At 33.6% G+C, this 24953-nt stretch overlaps 1 protein-coding gene across 1 annotated transcript; it reads left to right on the forward strand.

Moving 5' to 3' along the window:
* Nucleotides 1-23054: 23054 nt before the first annotated feature.
* Nucleotides 23055-24736, forward strand: LOC128981996 (tubulin gamma-2 chain-like). Its single transcript, XM_054401026.1, has one exon. The coding sequence runs from the start codon at nucleotides 23139-23141 to the stop codon at nucleotides 24537-24539; it is 1401 nt and encodes a 466-aa protein (XP_054257001.1). The 5' UTR covers nucleotides 23055-23138; the 3' UTR covers nucleotides 24540-24736.
* The last annotated feature ends 217 nt before the right edge of the window (nucleotides 24737-24953 follow it).

The raw sequence follows: 24953 nt of genomic DNA on the forward strand, positions 1-24953 counted from the left end.
CTCTAAATGTGAGCTTTCATAAACACCTTAGCAATAAACAAATGAAGGGTTAAGTGGATGAAGGTGGTAAGTAACATTTTGCTAGTTTTGAGTAAAATGGATCCAAAGTTTTTGGGCTATAAGATTTTTTTTCCTTGACCAATTTTTTCAACTTAATGTCTGTAGAGAGAAATAAAAAATTAAATTATAGTACAAAACCTCTAATTAGATATAATCCAACCAGGTCTAGGTCATTTTTATAGTTTTTTTATCACTTACCTCCTTTATCCACTGGAATTTTGTATCTTCAGAATGGAATAAGGTGTTAAGTGATGTCATCTATCATTGTATATATATATTGCAAGGATTAAATCTGTAAAAGGGTAAAGGGAAAAGCAAAGTCTATTCTCAAAGGTATAAAACTTGTTTATTTATTACTAACAAGGTTCAATGAAATTACTGCAGGTACATTTTATGCCATTAAAACAGAAACCAACACAATAACCTAAAAACTCTAAATAAAATCAATCAATATGTTAGCTTTTAAAACACTAAAAATAAATTTATAAGTTACGAGATGTTAGCCCGTCCTACGTACGGGAATTCAGTAGCCAGTTAAAACAGTGTACAATTCAGATCAGCTAGTTTACACATATAAAGACAAAGTTTCTTGCAGTTTTAATGTAAAAAATCATCTTGTAAACAAATGTTGTGTGACCAAATATGTTTTTATTCCATCATAGGCCTATACGATATGCATTTTAAATCCGTTAATTTTAAAATAAAACAGCAATTCTGCAATTTTTACGATGTGAAAAGCGTTGAAGTGAGATTTGCAGCCGATTCGCACAGACGCACACTGATTATAAGTAGCCTATTATAGAGAGAGTAATAGTCAAAATTGAGAAGTGTATAGACCTAGTCAACGATACCACCTTCCATAGCATACCTGCCTCTTCCATAATTATTATCACCACAATACAACTACTATACACAATTTCCAGTAGGTCTGAATAGAAACGACCTAAAACAAAACGATAATATCCAATAAAATTCACAGTACACAAACTTTGGTGTCCTAACATCAAAACGAATCGTCACACCTATCCTTTATATGAATTTCACTGCATTAATTGATAAATAAATATGCGTAAACAAAGAAAAGTAAAAACAATAACAGTTTGTTTTGAAACAGCTGTTTGGTTCAAATAACATTCATTTGAAAATAAGAACTGGTCACATGTAGCAGGAATATAAAAAGTAAACACGCTAGTAAAGCTAATGACGTAATTGTCAATGTTTATTATCTATACCGTTTTCAGTTCTATCCATGATAATTACACACCCTCATTGAATAAATGTACATCTTAATTTCCCATATTAGTTAACTTAAACTACAATATATTCATAGTTGAAATAAAAGTGATATTATTTTCACGTTTGGGGGCGCTGATATAGGTGCCCCCAAACGTAACCACAACTGAACACGATTTTATGTAAGGATGGTTTGTCTAATTGCAGTATCCTAGGTCAATGTTGACGTTGTGTTCAATCTATGTCATCCATCTGTTTATCTTTGTATAAAACCCGGCTGAGGTTGTGGTCGTAATTTAAAATCGTGATTCCTGATTATTCTTGATCTTCTTTTTATGACATCAATATTTCCGGGCCTAATCCATACAAAGTTAAAGCAGACAAACATTAATTGTAAACAAAAAGCTACCATGAAGAATTAAAACATGTAAACATTGTTATTTTTCTAATCTTTCCTTGAAAAGTGGAGCAGTAAAATAATTTGCATTTATCCTTTTTTATTAAGACTCGTGTACAGAGCCTCGATTTGTACTGTGGTTTAATTAATATTGGTTTAAACTGTGGTCTAATTATCTCTACTAATCTTACTTATTTCCTATAATCAATGACAAAAATAAAATAACCTCATAGTTCCATAGTTTATATTTAACCAGCTGTTAGTTAAAACAAATTATATTGCTCTAAAACAAATCGAAGATTACAAAGATTGCTTTAAAAAATAATTTGAACATCCTAGTATTTTACTATGTATATTTAATTAATCTGCCATCCTCTTACAGAAGAATTGAACGTATCAATGATTAGCATTACACATAGTATAAATAAGTCAACCCTAGGTATGTCTTTACATTTTTATCCAAATGCTGAATTTGTGACACAAAAGCTGAATGTTTACAGCTGTTATGTTAAGCAAATTATTTTATGCCAAAAGCTAGTTTAGAATCTTAGCGTCGGCTGCTAGACTTTTTAAAAATTAAAACTTAATTTCTAAAAAACTGGGACCCTAAACTAAAATTATGGCTTCGACATTCCCTAGTTCTCAAAATTATCTTTCTTTCAACCCAAAAATCATGAAAATCCGTAGAGTGGTTGATTCAGAATCGTGAAATAAAAAAACACACTTTCGTTTTAATATTATAGATTGAGTAGTCTTTTGTTAAAACTACAGAAATGCAGTCTTCATGTTGCACTTTAATTGCTATAACTAAAGAAACTCAGTATTTCATGTTAAGTTTTTATCAGTCAACGTTCCTTGTTTCATGAAACACATTTTCAAAAAACCAAAATACTACAGAAAATCAATTTTTATACAAATGTTTTACCCACAAACAAATTAAAAATCATCCTTTATGTTAATCTTCAGAAATGTTCAATATCATTTCAAATTCTGTCTTTATGTTGCCCTTAAAATAATGTTAAAACACAACTTCTAAAACAAAATAGGCCTAGGCCTATAACTTAAAAGAAAATCAATCTTATGTTACTTTAAAAAGACTTTTATAAAAATCAGTATTTAGGCTACCTATGTTATATTTTTGGATGTTTAAAATAAAGAGATTTAGTCTTAAAATTATCCTTTAAGTTTTAAAGCCTAAATAAACTAACTCAGTTCTTATGTTCCACAGTTCAACGATTCTTTTTCCTTGTGTTCATCAAACACATGCTCGTAGAACCAGCGATGTTCCTCTTTAACAAATTTCATTTGTTCTCTTAGGTAATTATTTTTTCTTTGGTCACATTACCATGTGGTTTTTGAATTCTGTCGATACGGACGTTCTTTGGAGTTGCTGGTGGTGTAAGATTTTGAGCACTAAGGGCTTCATTCTTTCGAGACTTCGTGTTGGAGACTTGCTTTTTTAATGAAACTTTTTTGAACGGAGTATACTCATCGTACGTTTCTTTAAATAAATAGCTTCCGTACTCCTCTACTCTGATCCATTTGATTCCATCTCGGAATCTGACATTTTCACCGAGCAAGTCAGTCTTTCTTTGAGTAAGATCGAGTTTCTCCTTCAGATTATCAAAATCCCGAAAGTGTGGGGCCATATCAACCACCATGTTATTTTTGCTTGCCTTAGAAATAATATTCCTGTACTGTTCAGGTACATAAATATTTTCATGTTTCCTAAGGTCCTTTTCTATGCGACCGAAATCACGGTCAGAATCGAGGTAACTATGACCTACAACAGGAAATTTATGGTCAATTATTTTATAGACTTTCTTGGTTATAAGGTACTGGTAAAGAAGGATTAGGCCAAAGTTCTTGTTCTGGCCTGAACATGAGTCCGACCATATTATTAAATGGTCTGTATTTAGTTTTAAAGTTGGGTCCAATTCAAATAGTGTCATCAGTGAGCTAGCTACCTCACTGCTGCCTCTATTTGCAATGTCTTCTGTCCATGTACAAAAGTCTGCTTTTTCAGTGTCTTTTGCTATTATGTGCACTCCTAGGTTATAAAACCATAACTGCCTTAGATAAAAAGCCTTTGATGTGGTAAGTCTTGGAAGAGGCATAGTTTGTTGAAGATCAACAGTGATGTAACAGACTTTTTCGGTGGTTCGAGCTTTTTCTCTGTCGGCTATTTGATGAGAGAACGCCTCTTTGTAGGTGAATTCGTGTTCTTCGTTATTCTCTCCCGCATCACATGTACAACATGTATCGCTACGGGGATGGCCAAATGATAAATTAAAATCTTGATTAAATACTTTCCGGTAGGAACATTCTTTCACTTTGAACTCTGAAGGTTTGTTTTCAAGTTCACATAGCTCTAAGTACAATTTATGCATCTTGGGCACATCTAGTAATGGAGAAAGATACTTCTTGTAATGATTTACATTCCTTGAGTAGTGCGAAGACTCGGCTGGAAATGACTGAATGTGCTCCCGTATATATTTCTTTACTACATGTGTTATTTTATGAGGCCTTGAATCGTGGCGGCCTCTTCCGTCAGAAGGAGGTGCACTTGCTCCATCTACCATTTTAGCATGTAATAAATCTATTTTTTTAACACCTACTTGAAATAACGAACATAAGGCTTTTTTGCAGACTCTTATGTCATCATTATTGCTTCTTACATAGAACTGGTAGGCACTTCTATTTTTTGGGACATTGTTTTTGGGTCTCTCAACTTTTACAGGCACAATCGATCTGAACAATAAGTTGTTTTTGGAGTTAACATCCAGTTTATAAAAACTAGATAGTATTTCTTTTCTTTGTTCAAGATTAAAGTTCTCGTTACATTTGAATCTGCAATTTCCATTACATAATATCCCTTCGTTAACAACCTTTTCATTCATGACTATCCCTTTCTGGGAGGTGTAGGCTTTTCCCTGCTGTCTGAGAATTTTCGCTTTATTTCTCTTCCAAGTATCAGGATTGCAAATTCGTTTCCTTGATTTTTTTTCAGGCAGGTTAAACACTTTTTGTTTTTTTCTTGGAGGTTCAGTTTCTTGTCCTTGTTGATTATTATTGGCATGACTATGATTGTGATTTTCCTGATCAGATGTTACGTTACTTGGGGTTTCATCCTCAGTATTAGGCTTAACACACCTATTTTCCTGACTGTTTGATTTAGGCCTACTTAGCTTTTCAACTTCACTGGTCTTTACACGTTTTGAGGAATACTTACATGTTAGAGAAGAGAAATAAATGTTACTATCACTATCACTATCAGTAGTTCCTGCGATCACTTCTTAATCACTGATTTGGTCATCGTTAGCATGACAATGATCGTGATTTTCCTGATCAGATGTTACTTTACTTGGGTTTTCAACCGCAGTATTAGGCTTAACATACACATTTTCCTGATGGTTTGATTTAGGCCTAGGCCTACTTAGTTTTTCAACTTCACTGGTCTTTACACATTTTGATGAATATTTACGTGTTATAAGAGAGAAACCAATGTTACCACTATTACTGTCACTATCAGTACTTCCAGCGATCCCTTCTTCATCACTGATATCGACATAACGTTTTTGTTTCTTGTTTTCAATTTTGTTTGTTACCTTTTTAACAAAAGTTAGATCATTATCACTTGATGAAAGGTCATTTAAGTCCGGTACGTATTCTTCTTCGCCGTCAGAGCTGAAGAGATCGGAGATTGAGCTTTCACTAGGCGTACTTGATGGCGACACAAATTCACCTGAAAGAAACAGGAGAAATTAGAAGTACATAATAAAGATTACAAAGCCAGTTAAGATTATGTTAGGTTACCATTGTTTAAAATGTACAACAAACCAAGGGTTATTACCTACAAACTCACATAACCTTACTGCTGCAGCATGAAGTGGGGTAGTTTAGTATAACTAGTTTTCAGTTAATTTTAAGACAAAATAATATGCATTCAGTAAATGTCCCAAATATAAGTTAGTAGGCACAAAATCTAAAAATTAAGGTTTTATTAGGAACACTAGGGTATTCATTCCGTGTGGCATTTCCTTATATTACACATGAAAAAAAAACAGTTGCATCAACAATAACCTGCTATTAAATTGAATCAACAACAAATGTATTAAAAAGAACTTACTGAATAATATATAACCTAAATGCTTACCTTCAAAGGTTTCAAACAAGGCATTCACTTTCTGGTTTTCTTTATTCTCCTCTGTGGTTGGTAGGTTAGGACAATCATTAGGTAGTTTTTCAACACTTGCAGGATCATTTACTTCAATAGTTGTTTGTGGATTAGTCAGTAATCCTAGTATTTTATCTGCTCTGCGAGACATGACTACTTAGAATTGTTATAAAACGAAAAACTTGTTTATATAGCATCAACACACTATGGTTTGTAACCCAACTAAGGTAAACATAAACACAGCTGATTGACTGGATGAAGGGAATAAGTACACATAGAGTAATGGATGAAAGCAATAAGTGCACATCAGTGAATGGATAAAAGGGGTAAGTGTAGAATTTAGTGGATGAAGGTGGTAAGTGGGAACACTTACCACCTTCATTCATTACATTTGTTTCAGTTACCTGCACTTACCCCCTAATTGTAAAAACTATCTCAGTTATTGTTGTGTTTTGGACTAAGGCGACCAGTGTCCCAAATAAAGCATCACTTATAGTCTTCATCCATCTAGCTAACTCATATTTTACAAAAATGTTACTTACCACCTTCATCCACTTAACCCTTCAAATAACTTAAGTACTACTGTACAGTATTGTAATATGTTAACGAAGAAAAACTTACTCAGCCAGTAGAAAAAATGATTTTTGGACACAACACAACCACCTGTTTACTTAAGGGTCTGATACTACTTTGAACAAACAACGGAAGGATGCTGCATAGGCTGAAGCACAAATCGGCACATTCTAGTGGAAACTAGAGGACCTACAACCCTTGTGACAACTAGCCCATGTGACAACCAGTCCCGGTCTCCCCTACTTCCTTCATCGCTCCCCAAGTTGTGAACCTGTTTCCCTTCCTTCCCATAGTATTTTAGTATTTTAGATACGTTAATCTAATTGCCCCAAAGCATTACCACACTCCGCACTGCTAGCCTTTACTACTTCGTTCACCACTTCCTACGTCGTGGACCTGTTTCCCTTCCTTCCCATGGTATTTTAGTATCCTAGATACGTTAATTTAACTGCCCCAAAGCGTTCCCACACTCCGCACTGCTAAACTACTCCCCTCACCATCTCCTACATCATGGGCCTGTTTCCCTTCCTTCCCATAGCATATTAATAGTTTAGATACATTAATCTAACTTCCATTAAAGCGTTCCCACACTCTGCACTGCTAGCTATTACTACTTCCACTTCCTACGTCGTGAACCTGTTTTCCTTCCTTCCCCTAGCATTATAGTATTACAGATAATCTAACTGCCACAGACGGTTACCTCACTCCGGATTGTTCGCCTTTACTATTTTCTACCCTACTTCCTACGTCTTTGACCTGTTTTCCTCACTCCCCATAATATTTTCCACAAAAAAAAACAAACAAAGTGAGAACCATGGATGGAGGTTCAAGAACAACGCACTATTTGAGAGAAACGAGCTGTAATAAACCATTTAAATAAACAACTACAAACATTAACAATAATACATGAAACCCTCAATAAACTTAAAATGATTTGGCTACCCAAATAGCCTACTAACTTACAAACATTTTTTTAATCGTCAAAATAGGCTAGTATCAGTAAAAGGAAATTAATAAGTTTTAACCTTCAAAAATTATGAATATTAAAAATAGCAACAATATATATATATAAATATATATATATAAATATATATATATATATAACTCTTTTATTTAGAATTGGTAACTTGAATTATTTAGGGGCCCCAAAAATCAGAATGAATCTAAAATTAAAAATTATAATGGCTTTTGACATAAAATCTGAAAAACAATAACAAGGAATTTAGTGAATAAAATTTAAAAAGCAATAACAACTAATAAAGACTGTGAAGGCCTATAACCATAACTGTAAATAGAGTCTCTTCCTTGTTTTTTTTATAAATAAAAATCTACAAAACATAACAACAGGCGGTAACTTGCGGTTGTGCGGTTTGAGTTTTGGGCTAGGTCTATACGTTCAGCACCGGAGGGGGAAGCAAGCAGGGCGGAGATGGGGCCATAGTCCAAGAGGCAGCCAGGGTGTTGCAAACTTCCTCTTCGCCAAGGTCGAAACGGTCCAGCTCATAGTCCTCCTCACGGGCCCCATCAAGGTGCCGGTGGCACGAGAGACTACTCCATCATTTAAAAGGTATCCACAGCAATTTAAAAATCACCAAAAAACAAGTAATTGAAAAAACAAAACTTGGATGATAGTAGATAAATGTAGACGGACGATGTAGTCAGAAACACGGTCACTCAACCTATGACAATCTCGGCACAGGGGAGAAAACGTGACGCACAGAGTCATTGAGTGAAGCTTGAACAGCAACAAAGCGAACACATACTAACCTACTATAAAAAAAAAAAACAAAACAATTTGACCATTGATTATGAGTCGTGACATTCGCCGGTGGAAAGTAGTCACGGCTCAAGATACATTAATGTAACTGCCACAAACGTTTCCCAAACTCCGCACCTTTACTACTTCCTTCGCCATTTCCTACGTCATGGACATGTTTCCCTTCCTTACCATAGCATTACAGTATTGCAGATACATTAATCTAACTGCCACATACGGTTACCACACTCCAGATCGTTCGCCTTTACTATTTCCTTCACTACTTCCTAAGGTGGGCCTGTTTCCCTCCCTTCCCATAACATTTTAGTATTGCAGATACATTAATGTAACTGCCACAAACATTGCCCAAACTCTGCACTTCTCGCCTTTACTACACTTCCTTCACCACTTCCTATGTCATGGACCTGTTTAAGTTTGCCATTTATGAGATTGATCCATGAATTTGATTACCTACAATTTGTTTAAGATAAAATGTTATTTGTTATAATTATTATTTTGCTACGTAAATCAAATCTGTTAACTACTGTACCTATGAAAGTATTATTTATCTATGACTGTACCTATATTCCATCAGTGGTCGTTTCTAAATTGCGACTTATATAAATGTAAACCTAAGACTTTATCTGTATTATTTGATCAGTTGTCATCTTCAAATTGTTTTCCTTTGTACTGTGTTTAGGCCATGGCTTGATTTAAACATATGCTATGATTCTTTGTTTTGTTTACATTTACGTTGTTATTTTGTAACAACCATGGCAACCCATAAGACCAATGTTAAAATTTAAAACAAACTTTGAGTTGCTTTAAAATTATATAGGCATTATCAAAAATTGAAATTAGTTCCGTCTAAACCATCTAAACATTCGACAAAACAACGTTCATAAGTTTGGCTAGAATATGTTCAGCCGTTATTGAGATTAGGTAAGTATTATAAAGATTGCATTGAAGTTGATCCCAAAGAGCTTCGCTTCGCTCTGCTCAATTACTAATGTCTAGTTAACTTAACAGTAAACTAGATAACACATGTCCAGGTAAACTGCAAAAAGTGATGCACGGACAACAGCCGCGGCTTTGGCCAACGAAGTTGGCGGGTTGTCGTGTACGCCCCATTATCGCTGCCGTCAACCCGCCACCTCGCACGTAGACGACAATGTGCCACCACGACAACTCGCTACCCCACATTTATCCGAGGTGGCGGGTCGTCGTGTACGGTCAAGTCAACGTGCCACTCTGACAACGAGCCACCACGTCAACCCGCCACCTCAAACGTCTTCTTCTTTTTGGTGGCGGGTTGACGTGGTGGCGCCTTGACGCGTTCCCGATGGAACCCATGTACATATTTCGAACCAACTTCTGATGCAGGGTTTTTTTTTAATTTTGACTTTATGTAGTATTACCTTGAGTTTGAGTACTACCATTAACTATTGGATTGTATAAATAGTTAAAGGTATTACTATTTTAATTAGTTTGCTCTATAAACCTAAATTTCTTACTCCATAATGTTTTATTTCTACCCGTAATTTTTTTCCTTTTTGAAAATTTAGTTTGTCTGGTCTTTTTTTAGGAACTCAGCAATTCATTAAGTGTGACCCATAAGAATGGCTGGCAACTTTTAGTGTTCGTTGCCATTTTCCCATCTAGACATAATGTTAACAATTTCTGACTTATCCATTTTTTTTTCATTTCTGTAACCTAGGATTTGATCTGAAGGCTATTAATTACGAGGTAAAATTATCACAATTGAAATCTATCCTAAATACACTATTTAATCCCTATAGTTTCAACATACTGTATAACTTATACTAAAATATACTAATAAAGTAGTGTTTTTTAGGCCAAGATTCCAGATTTGGACTTGGCTTCAGACTCGGCAGGAATGTTGATGCGCAAGTCTTGGTTGAGCTTGGTCCTCAGAAAGACACGGCACAACTTGGAGAGGGTTCAGCCAAGAGAGACGCCAAAACAACAGCAACCAACAGACAGCAGCAAACACTGAGCTGGAGAAGTCTCATGAAGAGGTTGGGGACAACCATGAGAGTCAGTGGTCAGAAAAATAAATGAATCACATGCAATTATAGATATAAATGTTTAACTAAATATACTGTAAGGTAATTGTACAAGTTGTAAATAACAAAAAAAATATATAAAATAACATTTTTATTTCGTGTTTTCTTTTAAATTACATTTTTTTATAAGAATGGACTTGTCACTGTTATGGACAAAATTTGTTTCAAAATATTATTTTAAGAACACATTTAATGTAAAATCTTACTAATATTATAAATGTGAAAGTTTGTGTGTTTGTTTGTTTGTGTGTTTGAAGTTCAATCACGTATTAATTACTGGATGGATTGGGCTCAAATTTGGCATATTGATAGCTCACATTCCTGATTAACATATAGGCATATTTTTGTCTCAAAAGTGGCTCTAGAGTTTCCCAGGTTAACCTTACGGAATTAAAGAATTTAGTCAGCTGTTTCAACTAAAAAGGTTGGTTTTATGATATGCAAAGGCATTAAAAGTTATAAGATTTACCAACAGGATGCAGCACTATTTTTTTTTCATTTATGAAAACAGCTAATTTGAACTAAGCAGCAAGAAAAAACTGTGATACACAATGAGAACTGTCTGTTTACAGTTATGTTTATGTTTTTAATTTCACGAATAATTTGCGATATTTTGTGAATCTTTAATAATTCATTTTTTTCTATTGTTTGGGTGAAGTGGTAGAACATTTTGGCTATCGTAGATGTGTAATACTATAGTATACCGTAAATTTAAACAAGCAAATTTTATCAAACTTTGTCCTCCCTCATTGCAAACGCTAAGCTTGAGTATAACTGTACTAAGCATATTATACTTATATGCCACTCCCGTACGAAGGACGGGTACTCTGTTAGTATTTATCATATATTTAACATCAAAGTTGTTTTACTATAAATTAATGTAAATGCCTGCTTTCATATGCGATCCAATGTGTTGCTAAATTGTAACCGGTTTTTACTCACGTAGAAGTCGTCATCAGGAAATAAAGATGTCAGGATGTCAGTGACACATGCACATATGTGTCAGTGTCATGTGCAGGAGGAAGCCTCTGGAATTCTCTACTCTTTAACGAAAAAATCTGAATGTGACAAAACATTTGCAAGAACAATTCTTTCAAGTCTTGAAACATCAGTTAGTTACTGAAATGAAGTGTCCGTAGAAAAACAGTAGCTGTGACTGTGGTGTTTTCTCCATATCATAAGTTATAGGTCTTTTGGTACTAAACTACGATTGAGTTTAAAACTGTACTACTATGTAAATATTTTAATTTTCATCATTTTAAAACAAAGTAAATTAAATGAGCACTTAGGATAAAATACAGTATATGATATAATTTGTTGTTTGGTTAAGAAGAGCAAATCACTCTAACCTGTTGGCTATCCTGCAAATCAGCTGTTATCATCCTTGGTCAAAGATGAGATTCATGGTAAAGTCATTAGTTCAGTTCTAGTTCATGTCTGGGCCCCATAGCAAACACACACTCGTTGTCATGTAAGTTACAATTATTTAATTATAATATTAAGTTGAACAAATGTATAATGTATTGTATTTCAGGTATCAAGACTCTTATATGGTCAAAAATAATGAATTCATATTTTTGCAAGTGATCACAAAGTGTAATATTGTAATGTAAATACAAAGTCAATTTCCTGTTACAGATTGTATAAAAAGCACATGTTTCACAAATGTTGAAAATTAATTAAATATTATTCAAGCTATGCTAATTAATGTTAATATGTTTGAATTAATAAGTATGTGATGATTTTATATAACTTCACCTTGAGAAACTGTTAAATTAAAATGTAAAGTAACAATTGTCACAGTACTATTCATGATTGTTTTGGTCAGGAAATCACATGCTGTGAAAGGTATGAATATATTTTAAAATGCTCTAATATTAAAATAATGATTACCTTTTACTAGTATTTTCTGGACATATTTCCAGAACGAGTTTCAAGTGTGCTGTGGCTATCAATTTGACAACTCGAATCCGAGCCCTGGGGTACCAGTCCGGTGCTATATTTGCAAGTCTACTGACTAAAGTAAGACTGTTTTTTTTTATATTAGAAGTAATTAGTTACAAGAAGTAATGTACTTAGAAGGGAAGAATTTGATTTAATTAAATGTCATGTATATTACTATGAAGATCGTTGATTGCTCACCATTTAACCAATTGTAGTATAGCATATGAATATCTGAAGAAGAAAATAATATTTAATATTTAAAAAGGCTAGACAAGGGGAAATTCAAATAGTAAAGTACTGTTTGTCCCAAAATTGGCATATAATTGGGCAAAGTGATACATGGGGAACCAACACTGCTGCTATCTAAAACATCTTGTAAATTACCCTATATCATCAAGTGTTTGAACAAAAAGTGCAAATTATGCAATTAATCATTTTACCATCAAATGCAAGCACTTGGTTCAAGGCTTGCGGTACATAAAAGTGCGCGACTCTGCTGACTTGTCAACTTGCCAAATTAAAAAAAAATTAAATATTTATTTAACAAGCAAACTTCAAGCTAAATACAAAACAGACTGTCAATATTATATGAAGTGATTATATTTCAAGCATAATAATCACAGGGAAATTAAATGGTGAATTAAATTGAATAATAATTTTCCGTAATGGAAAAATTCAATATTAATTATTTGAGTAAGGACGAACTCAAATATGAGATTTTGTGTAGAAATCAAGAATCTACTCATGATAATGTAGAAGCATTAAGAAAGGAACTACGGTGTATTATAAGTACATTGCCAGATATATCTAACTTAACTGGCAAACTTAGTGTAAATGAAGAATTTAACACAGTACAGGCTAAAATAGACTTACTAGGGTTATTGATTGAACAAGCTGAAGAAAATCCTACTAACCTACAAATAGCTAAGATAAAGGCTAAGTTAAGTCATGTACAGTTAAGAATCACTAACCTAAAACAATGTCAAGTCATCCCAAGTTTAGCTATCACACTAGAGCAGCTAGAATCAAAGATAAGAGATCTGTCAGAGAAATTTTTAATAGTTAAAAATAAAATATCTGATCAGGATTTAGAAATCTATCAAGAAAATCTAAATAAATCATTATTAGAAGAAGAGGAAATAAATGCTAAATCAGATTTAGATGTAAATGTAATGACAACATCCAATGAAAGCTCCACTCCCATTAAACAAAATCAAGTAATAGTTAATGAAGCTAAAACTACACTTGAAGCTAACCCAAACTTTTACCCAATGATTCCAATAAATGTGCAAGACCCATCAATTCAAGTAGCTATGTTAAACTCACAGCAAGCTCCAAACTCAAATCCAAATCTAAGTATTTTCAATAAATTATCTAACCCAGCTGAAGCTTATTTACATAATATAACAATCACAAATGGACTTGACATAAACCCATTACTCGCATTTTTAAGAAATTTGGTTAAAATAAGATCTGAAACCAATTTAACAGACTTCCAACTTTATGAAATTTTGCCAAGCTATTCGCAACCTCCCCTCAGTACAAAAATATTACAAGGGAAAATACAGGGAATAACTTTGGATAAAGTACATGAAGATATTGTCAACACTTTCATTCCAATAACATTGAGAGAAAAACTTAAGCAAGAATTAATATACAGACCCCAATACCCAAATGAACCGTTATCTTTGTACATAAACGAGGTCAAGATAAGCAACCAGATCCTTAAAACTAAGTTATCTGAACCTGAGCTTATTTGTTTCATCAAGAACGGATTGAGACCAGAAATTAGGAATCAAATAATTTTTGAAAGTAATCCTAAAACATTCAGTGACCTAGAGCAATTATGTATAAGCCTCAACAACATTGGATACAATGATTACTTACGGGATAACATGTTTACTAACCAAACTCAAGTCCACAACTTCACACCTCAGCAATATTGTCAACCCACCAGCAGTAACTTGAGACCTAATTTCACACCTCAGTGTAATCAGCATTCTAAACCTCACCAAAATCAAGCTAGACCATATTATTCAAGCTCTAATCATGATGCTAGGATTAAAACATGTTTTAATTGCAATAGAACAGGTCATATTGCTAGCCAATGTTATAGGAAGAAAAAAAACTCATAAATGAGGGAGTATTGAGTAATACTAACTTAAATACTTGTATTCCCGATGACACCAAGATATCTAATACTGAAAATCAATCACCTGAATATAAAACTGAGTTGAGAAAAATAATAAAGGATTGGAATAAATTCAGGAATGTAAAACATAACCGAGTGAAAGTATATGTAAATAATAAGCTACCTTGTATTCAAGTCAATGTACATAAAAATTTAATTGTAAATACTTTATTGGATACTGGAGCCAGCCAAAACTTCATAACACATGACCTATATAAGCAACTTAACAAATTAAAGGTTGTAAAGTCACTAACAAATTGGAAAGGTACCATGTTCGCTGCTAACAATAGCGAAATAAACGTGTTGGGTAAATGTAAATTTAAAATCAAGATTGGTTCATTTACTTGGAGGGAGGATTTTTTGGTCATGAAACATGACAACTATGACATGATTTTAGGCATGCCATTTATGTCAAACAAAGGACTGATAATTGATTTAGAGAATAATGTTTGCTACTTCAAATATAAGCCTGGAAAAATAATAAAGCTTAACAATTCATTAAATGAAGAAAATGAATCATTAAATGAAATGTTAATTGGTTGTTCTGACATGAGACAGGAAGTCAACGAATTAATAAATAAGTATCAAAATGTATTCACAGATAAAATTGGTTCTGCATTAAATCTAGAGGTGAAACTTGAAGTTACAGATAACATTCCAGTAAGTTCCAGACCTTACTACTTAAGTCCGCCAAACTTACAAAAAATGAAAACCATAGTTGACGATTTATTAGCTCAAGATATCATTGAAGTATCGACTAGTCCATATTCATCACCCGCATTCCTCACCAAAAAGGATCGATTAGTTATAAACTATACAGAACTAAATAAGAAACTCGTAAAAATGGATTACCCGATAGGTGACCTAAATAACCTATACCAACATCTACAAGGAGCCCGATATTTTTCTGTAATAGACCTGAACAAAGCATTTTTACAATGCCCTTTAACAAAGGACAGCCGCCATTTAACAGCTTTTTGCACATCATTTGGTAAATACCAATATAAGCGAGTCAGCTTTGGACTTCAAGTAGGTAGCAGCGTATTATCGAGTTATCTTGATGGTTTATTTCACGACATAAAGTTTGTATATTTAATAAAATTCCTGGATGACATTGTAATATATAGCAAGGACAAAGAAGATCATCTAAAGCATTTAAAGGAAGTAATAAACCGCTTATCTCAAAACAACCTTACCGTAAATGTAGAAAAAGCCAAATTTTTCTGCAGGGAGATAAATTTTCTTGGCCATCGCATAAAGGATAACACTATATGCATTGATCCCGAGCGCACCGTGGCCATTAAAGATTTTCCTGTACCGAACACAGTAAAACAGGTACGCAGATTCGTAGGTATGTGCGGATACTGGAGCCGATATATCCCGAGATACTCAGATATATGCGCGCCATTGCATCGACTAAAGAGAAAGGGTGTTAAATTTAAATCCGATAGGATATTTTTCCCGAAAATTTACAGATGCAGAATTAAAATATTCCATCTATGAGAAGGAAGCCTTAAGCGCTATATATGCCATGGAACATTTTCACCAATATTTGGAAGTGAGAAAATTTAAACTGATTACTGACAATCAAGCTTTAAGTTATGTCCTAAACACAAAACGCAAGATTGGACGTTTAGCTCGTTGGGTAGAGCGATTAATAAATCTAGATTACAGTGTTGAATTTCGTCATGGTTCCGAAAATATACTGGCGGATTGTTTATCAAGATTATATGCGGAAACTCCAAATGAAGATGATCAAATAACTTCGGAGTCACATCAAGAAATAAATATGATATTAAATAAGTGCAAAACTGATAAGAAGAATGCAACCCAAAATCACACTAGAACAAAGTCTATGAATGAAGGAGATAACAGATCACCGAAGTCATCCATTGAAGATAAACATTTTTGCAATTTAGTAGATGAAATTCCCTTAGCATTCACACAATTGGAATACCAACAGAATAATGACGCGGACTGTACTAAGATAAAAGCTAGTATAACAAAAGGAGAACATAGTAACTGTTATTTCATGAAGAACAATATTTTAATGTACAAAAATAGCAAAGATAAACCACGGATCTACTTGCCTGAAAAGTTATTTAATCTAATATTTACATTTTACCACAACACCATTTTTGGAGCTCACTTTGGAATTGCAAGAACTACTGCCAGAATAAATGAATATTTTTACCATCCTCAGTTAAATAACTTCATAGCACAAAAAGTAAAAGGCTGTAACATTTGCATGATGTCAAAAAGTACACAAAGAAAATATGAGGGAAAATTAATTTCAATTACTACTGAAAATGCTATGGATACAATATACATGGATGTATTAGGACCTCTAGTACGTTCCAAAAAAGGGAACAAATATATATTAGCATTACACGATGCATTCACGAGGTATACTTGGCTATATACATTGAAGGAATGCAATTCAAAATCCATTATTGAAAAATTGAAATGGACATTTGCCAACTTTTCTATACCAAAAACAATTGTTACAGATAATGCTAGTTATTTCGTATCAAACCAATTTAAGTCATATTTATTTAAACATTTTATCAGCCAAAGATGTACCCCTGCATATAAAAGTAGTGGAAACAAAACGGAACGCATTTTTAGAGACCTAGGAGCCGTATTAAGAAGTTTTTATCATGATAAACAAACTGAATGGGATACAGAGCTGGATTTAATTCAGATTAGTCTCAACACAGCTGTAAACTCTTCAACAAAATCCAGTAGCTTCAAACTGATGTTTAACCACGAGCCTAGCTGCGCCTTGACTAACCTATGGGACATCAAGAGCCTAATTTCATCGGAATTAACCTTAGAAGAAAGAAAAGAAAATCTGAAGAAAGCTATAATGAATGCAAGAAAAAGTATCCAATTCAACCGAAACCGTCAGAGATTCTCCGCTTCAAGAACTAAACATCCATTTAAGCTAAATTGTTTAGTATATGTCAGAACGCATTATTTAAGTAGCAAAGTTAACAAGTTTTGTAAGAAACTAGCCCCCAGATACATAGGAATTTTTCGCATAATACATTGGTTAACTGATGTAACATGTTTGATACAACGAACAAGTGACCCACTTGATGTTAGGAAGGTACATATAATAGATTTGAAATTATATGAACCAGGTTAATTGAAACGAGTCTAAGAATTGTACTTTGTATTATAGTCGCATTACTAGAAAATGTAAATAAGAAAAAAGGTTAAGATGCAAAACATTACTGGGAATACTTGGAATTTTAACTTGTTAAGTCATGTAGGGAAAAGTTAACATGAGATAACATGATGAGATTCAGAGATTGAGAAGGGAATTAATTATTTTATGTATGTTATTTAGGGATGATTTAAGGTCGTAATACAATAATTAATTGTGTAACGTAACGATTTGGATTAGAGTTTACAACGCGAACGATTTCGGATATTAAAAGGTTAAATCACAAGAGGGATGCATGACTAGAGTTAATGTGTTGTATGTTAGATGATGAATGTGATGCGAAAGTTGTATATTTGTGTATAAATGTAGAGAGAGAATGAGAATTAGTATTAGGAGACATTAATTGCTATACATAACACTTCACTACACTGAACGATTGTATATAAATGAACTCGCCTTTGGCTCGCTGGGGGCTCCGCCCCCAGGCCCCCTTTTTTGGTTGGGGGTAAATGAGCCACGGGGGACAGGGCGCAAGACCTACAATCGGGCCAAATTTCAGACATCCAGTTAATCTACAAATGGGTAAACGTGATTTAGACTTACGCACCTGTAAGAATAACATTGGGGCGGGGGAGGATAAAATATTAGGGAGGGGGGGTTGGAAATACGATAGGGGGATTAAACTTTAAGTAAACCAGAGTATATACAAAATATTAATAATGTTTGCAAAAAGAATTTACTTAGATTGGGAAAAGTAGCGAAAATTGGGGGTAAAATTTTTCAGGGGGACAGGGTGCAAATTTCAGGATTTTTAGCTAATCTAGAAATTGGTAAACGTGATTTAGACCGATGAATCTGTGGTGGCTATAGGATAGATATAAGTGGGATTTCGAGAGGGGGGGGGGACTTTTTAAATGGTCCTTATTATATTCATACCTTGGTGTTAGCTCTAATACAGTAAACTTTGTATAGTTTTAATAACCTTGTGCATACAGAAAAGGTAAAGAGTCTATTATTACCTCGTGAAACTGGTGAAACCTTTTAAATTTTGATATTAAACTTAAGTTTTGGGGGTCAAGGAGTAAAGTTACGAAAAAACATGTATGATTAAAACCGAAATTAAGCCAAGGAAAATACAAAGCATTAATAACATTTGCAAAAAGTGATTATTTAAGTATGTAAAAATAGGGAAAACCGGTAAAAATTTGAAAAATACCAATTTCTGAAAGTAGGACGTTTTTTAGGGGTGAAGGGGAGAAATTTTCGGAAAACACGTGTAAGGGTTTTCTAGAAAATTAAATTCCTGAACATGAAAATCCATTCAAATCTTGGCTAGCTCCTATTGCTTTTTAGTTATAGCCGTAAAAAACGTGTTATATCGTCTTTAGATATCCGCCATTTTGGATTTTTGGGGAGTTAAAAATTTTAAAATGTGACTTTTGCAAATTTCACCTTTAACTTAGTATCCCATACTACAATACTGCCAAATTACAAGTCTCTAGCACGATTCTAAACGATTCTGATGACCATAACAAAGTCATTAAATTTCAATGTAATTCTCCATAATAATAACATTGGGCTCGTAGTTTTGGGGGTCAAGGAGTAAAGTTACGAAACAAAAATTTAATGAGTAAAATTTAAAGCAAAGTAAGAGAAAAGCAATAATAATATTTGCAAAAATAAATTATTGAAGTAAAAAAAATTGCGAAAACCGGTAAAAATTTTATAGAAATATACCAAATTTTGAAAGTAGGGCGTTTTTTGAAGCTGAAGGAGTGCGATTTTCGGGTACCGCTTAAAAGGGTTTTGTAGAAAATTTAATTCCTGTTCATGAAAAATCTTTCAAATCTTTTCTAGCCCTTACAGTTTTCGAACTGTCTCTAGCACGTTTCTAAGTGGTTCAGATGGGAACACGAAAGTCGGCCATTTTTAATGTTATTCCCCATAAGAATAGCATGGGGGGGAAATTCGAAATTTCGGGGGGGTTAAAATTTGAAAATGCGACTTTTTGGAATTTTATGGGTAGTTTGGGCACTAGACCTACAACCACCGAAAATTTCAAGTCTCTAGCTCATCTAGAAGTGGTCTAGAATTTGTATCCCCAGTCAGTTACACATCGGATTGTATAGTATTTAGATTTTAAACACTAAAAACACACGATTTAACACAAACACAACACGACACACGCACACGTTAAACAGATACATAATGAAAAAGAAGAATGTGTAGCTAGGAATAAAATAATATCTGAAATCACGCGACCAGTATTGCCAACGCAACTTGTTTCCTTGTTTGAGAAATACAGAAATGTTGTATTTAAATAAATGTATTACGATTTTAAACTCACAGACATGGTTTGGTTTATATTATAATAATGAATTTTCTTGTAAATAGAGGTCGTTTAGTAATTTGAAGGGCAAAATGTATCAGTTATGAAACTCATATCGGTGAAATGGATGCAATTAAATAAGTTGTATGTAAAACATGAGGTTGGTATTACAGTAATAATGCAATGACCCGCCGCCTGGTCAGTGCTGCGCTCAGACAGCAAAGATGTGTACTATTGCAGGTTATCAGCTGTGCAGTACGTTGTCTTAGCATTGTTGATAAAAAGGCACGAATTCAAATGATAAATGAAAAGAAGGAAATATTATTTTAAGTTATAATAGTTCATAAATGAAAGTGTTTAGTTTTAAAATAGCTGAAAATTGAGAAGCGTGGGGATATTTTGTACTACTATGTAAATATTTTAATTTTCATCATTTTAAAACAAAGTAAATTAAATGAGCACTTAGGATAAAATACAGTATTGTATATGATATAATTTGTTGTTTGGTTAAGAAGAGCAAATCACTCTAACCTGTTGGCTATCCTGCAAATCAGCTGTTATCATCCTTGGTCAAAGATGAGATTCATGGTAAAGTCATTAGTTCAGTTCTAGTTCATGTCTGGGCCCCATAGCAAACACACACTCGTTGTCATGTAAGTTACAATTATTTAATTATAATATTAAGTTGAACAAATGTATAATGTATTGTATTTCAGGTATCAAGACTCTTATATGGTCAAAAATAATGAATTCATATTTTTGCAAGTGATCACAAAGTGTAATATTGTAATGTAAATACAAAGTCAATTTCCTGTTACAGATTGTATAAAAAGCACATGTTTCACAAATGTTGAAAATTAATTAAATATTATTCAAGCTATGCTAATTAATGTTAATATGTTTGAATTAATAAGTATGTGATGATTTTATATAACTTCACCTTGAGAAACTGTTAAATTAAAATGTAAAGTAACAATTGTCACAGTACTATTCATGATTGTTTTGGTCAGGAAATCACATGCTGTGAAAGGTATGAATATATTTTAAAATGCTCTAATATTAAAATAATGATTACCTTTTACTAGTATTTTCTGGACATATTTCCAGAACGAGTTTCAAGTGTGCTGTGGCTATCAATTTGACAACTCGAATCCGAGCCCTGGGGTACCAGTCCGGTGCTATATTTGCAAGTCTACTGACTAAAGTAAGACTGTTTTTTTTTATATTAGAAGTAATTAGTTACAAGAAGTAATGTACTTAGAAGGGAAGAATTTGATTTAATTAAATGTCATGTATATTACTATGAAGATCGTTGATTGCTCACCATTTAACCAATTGTAGTATAGCATATGAATATCTGAAGAAGAAAATAATATTTAATATTTAAAAAGGCTAGACAAGGGGAAATTCAAATAGTAAAGTACTGTTTGTCCCAAAATTGGCATATAATTGGGCAAAGTGATACATGGGGAACCAACACTGCTGCTATCTAAAACATCTTGTAAATTACCCTATATCATCAAGTGTTTGAACAAAAAGTGCAAATTATGCAATTAATCATTTTACCATCAAATGCAAGCACTTGGTTCAAGGCTTGCGGTACATAAAAGTGCGCGACTCTGCTGACTTGTCAACTTGCCAAATTAAAAAAAAATTAAATATTTATTTAACAAGCAAACTTCAAGCTAAATACAAAACAGACTGTCAATATTATATGAAGTGATTATATTTCAAGCATAATAATCACAGGGAAATTAAATGGTGAATTAAATTGAATAATAATTTTCCGTAATGGAAAAATTCAATATTAATTATTTGAGTAAGGACGAACTCAAATATGAGATTTTGTGTAGAAATCAAGAATCTACACATGATAATGTAGAAGCATTAAGAAAGGAACTACGGTGTATTATAAGTACATTGCCAGATATATCTAACTTAACTGGCAAACTTAGTGTAAATGAAGAATTTAACACAGTACAGGCTAAAATAGACTTACTAGGGTTATTGATTGAACAAGCTGAAGAAAATCCTACTAACCTACAAATAGCTAAGATAAAGGCTAAGTTAAGTCATGTACAGTTAAGAATCACTAACCTAAAACAATGTCAAGTCATCCCAAGTTTAGCTATCACACTAGAGCAGCTAGAATCAAAGATAAGAGATCTGTCAGAGAAATTTTTAATAGTTAAAAATAAAATATCTGATCAGGATTTAGAAATCTATCAAGAAAATCTAAATAAATCATTATTAGAAGAAGAGGAAATAAATGCTAAATCAGATTTAGATGTAAATGTAATGACAACATCCAATGAAAGCTCCACTCCCATTAAACAAAATTTAGATTTAATCCCTATAGTTTCAACATACTGTATAACTTATACTAAAATATACTAATAAAGTAGTGTTTTTTAGGCCAAGATTCCAGATTTGGACTTGGCTTCAGACTCGGCAGGAATGTTGATGCGCAAGTCTTGGTTGAGCTTGGTCCTCAGAAAGACACGGCACAACTTGGAGAGGGTTCAGCCAAGAGAGACGCCAAAACAACAGCAACCAACAGACAGCAGCAAACACTGAGCTGGAGAAGTCTCATGAAGAGGTTGGGGACAACCATGAGAGTCAGTGGTCAGAAAAATAAATGAATCACATGCAATTATAGATATAAATGTTTAACTAAATATACTGTAAGGTAATTGTACAAGTTGTAAATAACAAAAAAATATATAAAATAACATTTTTATTTCGTGTATTCTTTTAAATTACATTTGTTTATAACAATGGACATGTCACTGTTATGGACAAAATTTGTTTCAAAATATTATTTTAAGAACACATTTAATGTTCTTAGGTTTTGATATTTTTAGATATATTTTTCAAAAGGGGGGGGGCATGGTGGAAGGAAATACATCTCTTTCTTGGATCCACCCATGTTCAGGCTAGACTGGATAGTATCACAGTAAGGCCCCACTAGAAACAATTTTTTTACGTTTTTCTAGTGATGCCTTGATCACAGTCACAATAGATTTGTTTAGAACATTTGGACTATCTTTAACACTTAATAACATATGACTTATAACATCTGTACATTTTCATACTTTTTATGTAAATATTTTTATTATAAAATGATCAGTTTGTTTCAAAAGAATCTAAGCTTTTAAACGATACGATTACTTACTTTTTATGAATTCGTTAACCACGTATCAATTTTAAATTAGAAAAATGTCAAAACAAATACTCTCATTTCAAATCGGGCAGTGTGGAAACTCAATTGGGCTGCAATTTTGGCAAAACATGGCTTTGGAACATGGTTTGAACTTGGAGGGCCAAATTGGACCTTCAAATTTTCTACAGGGAATTGACAACAAGAATAGTTTCTTCCATGAGTTAGACTCTGGGCTACTAGTCCCACGATGTATCATGCTAGATCTAGAGCCTCGAGTCATTCATAACATACGTAATTCTGCGTGCAGGAAGCTATTTGATGCGCAGAACATGTTCATCGGGCAGGATGGTGGTGGAGCAGGGAACAACTGGGCTACAGGCTTCAACCAATCTCAGAAATACAAAGAGATTCTTTTAGATTTGATTCAGCGTGAGACAGAGACAATGGATTGTCTTGAGGGATTTTTAATTACCCATGCTATTTCAGGAGGAACAGGAGCTGGTATGGGTTCTTCCGTATTGGAGCTCCTCACTGAGGTGTATCCCAAAAAAACTATACAAACGTACAGTGTTTTTCCAACCTCTGTAAGCCAAGTGTCTGAATCGGGATTGAAGGAAGGTCAGTACACGGACGTGGTTATAGAACCTTACAATTCATTGCTTACACTTATGAGATTGACCAACTATGCGGACAGTGTTATAGTATTGGACAACTTGGCTTTACACAATAAAACATCAAAATCTAACTTCCTCCCCCTTCCATCTTTTGCTAATATCAATAAAGTCGCTTCCGATGTAATGACAGCTTCTCTAGGCCCAATCAGATACCCCGGCATGATGTTCAACTCACTGAGTGAGGTGGTACTTGCCCTCACACCTGCTCCTAAATTTCACTTCCTCATGACTGGGTACACACCTCTCAGGTCTTTTAACTCACCAGCTTCCGTGAACGTCGTCAAAACGTCAATAGAATCAGTGTTAAGTCATCTGGGAAAGATGAATAATATGTTAGTTTCTATCAAATATCCCAAAATATCTCGTCACGGTTATATTTCTGTTTTTAATGTTATCCAAGGAAATAGTCATAAAGAAAATCTGGGAGTGTTGAAAAATAGTCGCCAAGAGTTTTTACAGAAGGCAAGTTATCTAGCTTGGGCAAAGCCCATGTCTCTGTACCAGACAACATTATGTCCGTGGTCGCCCTACCAAACTCATCCCAATCGTGTGTCAGGGCTCAGTATGGTGAACCATTCGGCCATTGTCAGCTTCTTCTACAGCACACTTACACAGTTTGGCAAGCTCTACTCACGTAAAGCCTATATAACACAGATGATGAGTCTTTCTGGTTTCGATGACCTTGAAAATGAACTGGAACTTTGTAAGACTTCTTGTGAAGATCTTATTTTAGAATATGAGTCAGCGTTAACAAGTAATTATTCTAGTAATATGTCCAACTGACTGAAATATGCTCTACAAAGTGTGTAAAGGTGTTTTGGTTGTCCGTATAGGCCTAAGCACGGTATGTACAATAGAGGCATCATAGTTAGTCTAAAAATTCAGTATAATATATTCTGCATTCTTTGCATTTTTCTGAATTAAAACATGTAAACAATAAAAAATTTCACTCCTAATATATATTATAACTCTAATAAATAAATAAAGGTACGGTAAGTTAATATTCTTATGGTGGAAATGGTTTTGATTCTTATAAAACATGTCAATATCGGTAATCTATTTTAAACAGCACACACACTGTACCTCACACCGGTTTCTTTTACGTTTTTGGAAGACGTAGCTAGTATTCGTTGACTTATTCTATATAGGTAAATGTGCCGGTATCAAGGATCGTTGTCGAAATTTGGTTATGAATAG

This window comes from Macrosteles quadrilineatus, unplaced genomic scaffold (genome assembly GCF_028750875.1).
Source record: "Macrosteles quadrilineatus isolate MER2022 unplaced genomic scaffold, UCM_ALF_1.0 Scaffold_74__1_contigs__length_567022, whole genome shotgun sequence".
Classification (NCBI taxonomy): Eukaryota; Metazoa; Arthropoda; class Insecta; order Hemiptera; family Cicadellidae; genus Macrosteles; species Macrosteles quadrilineatus.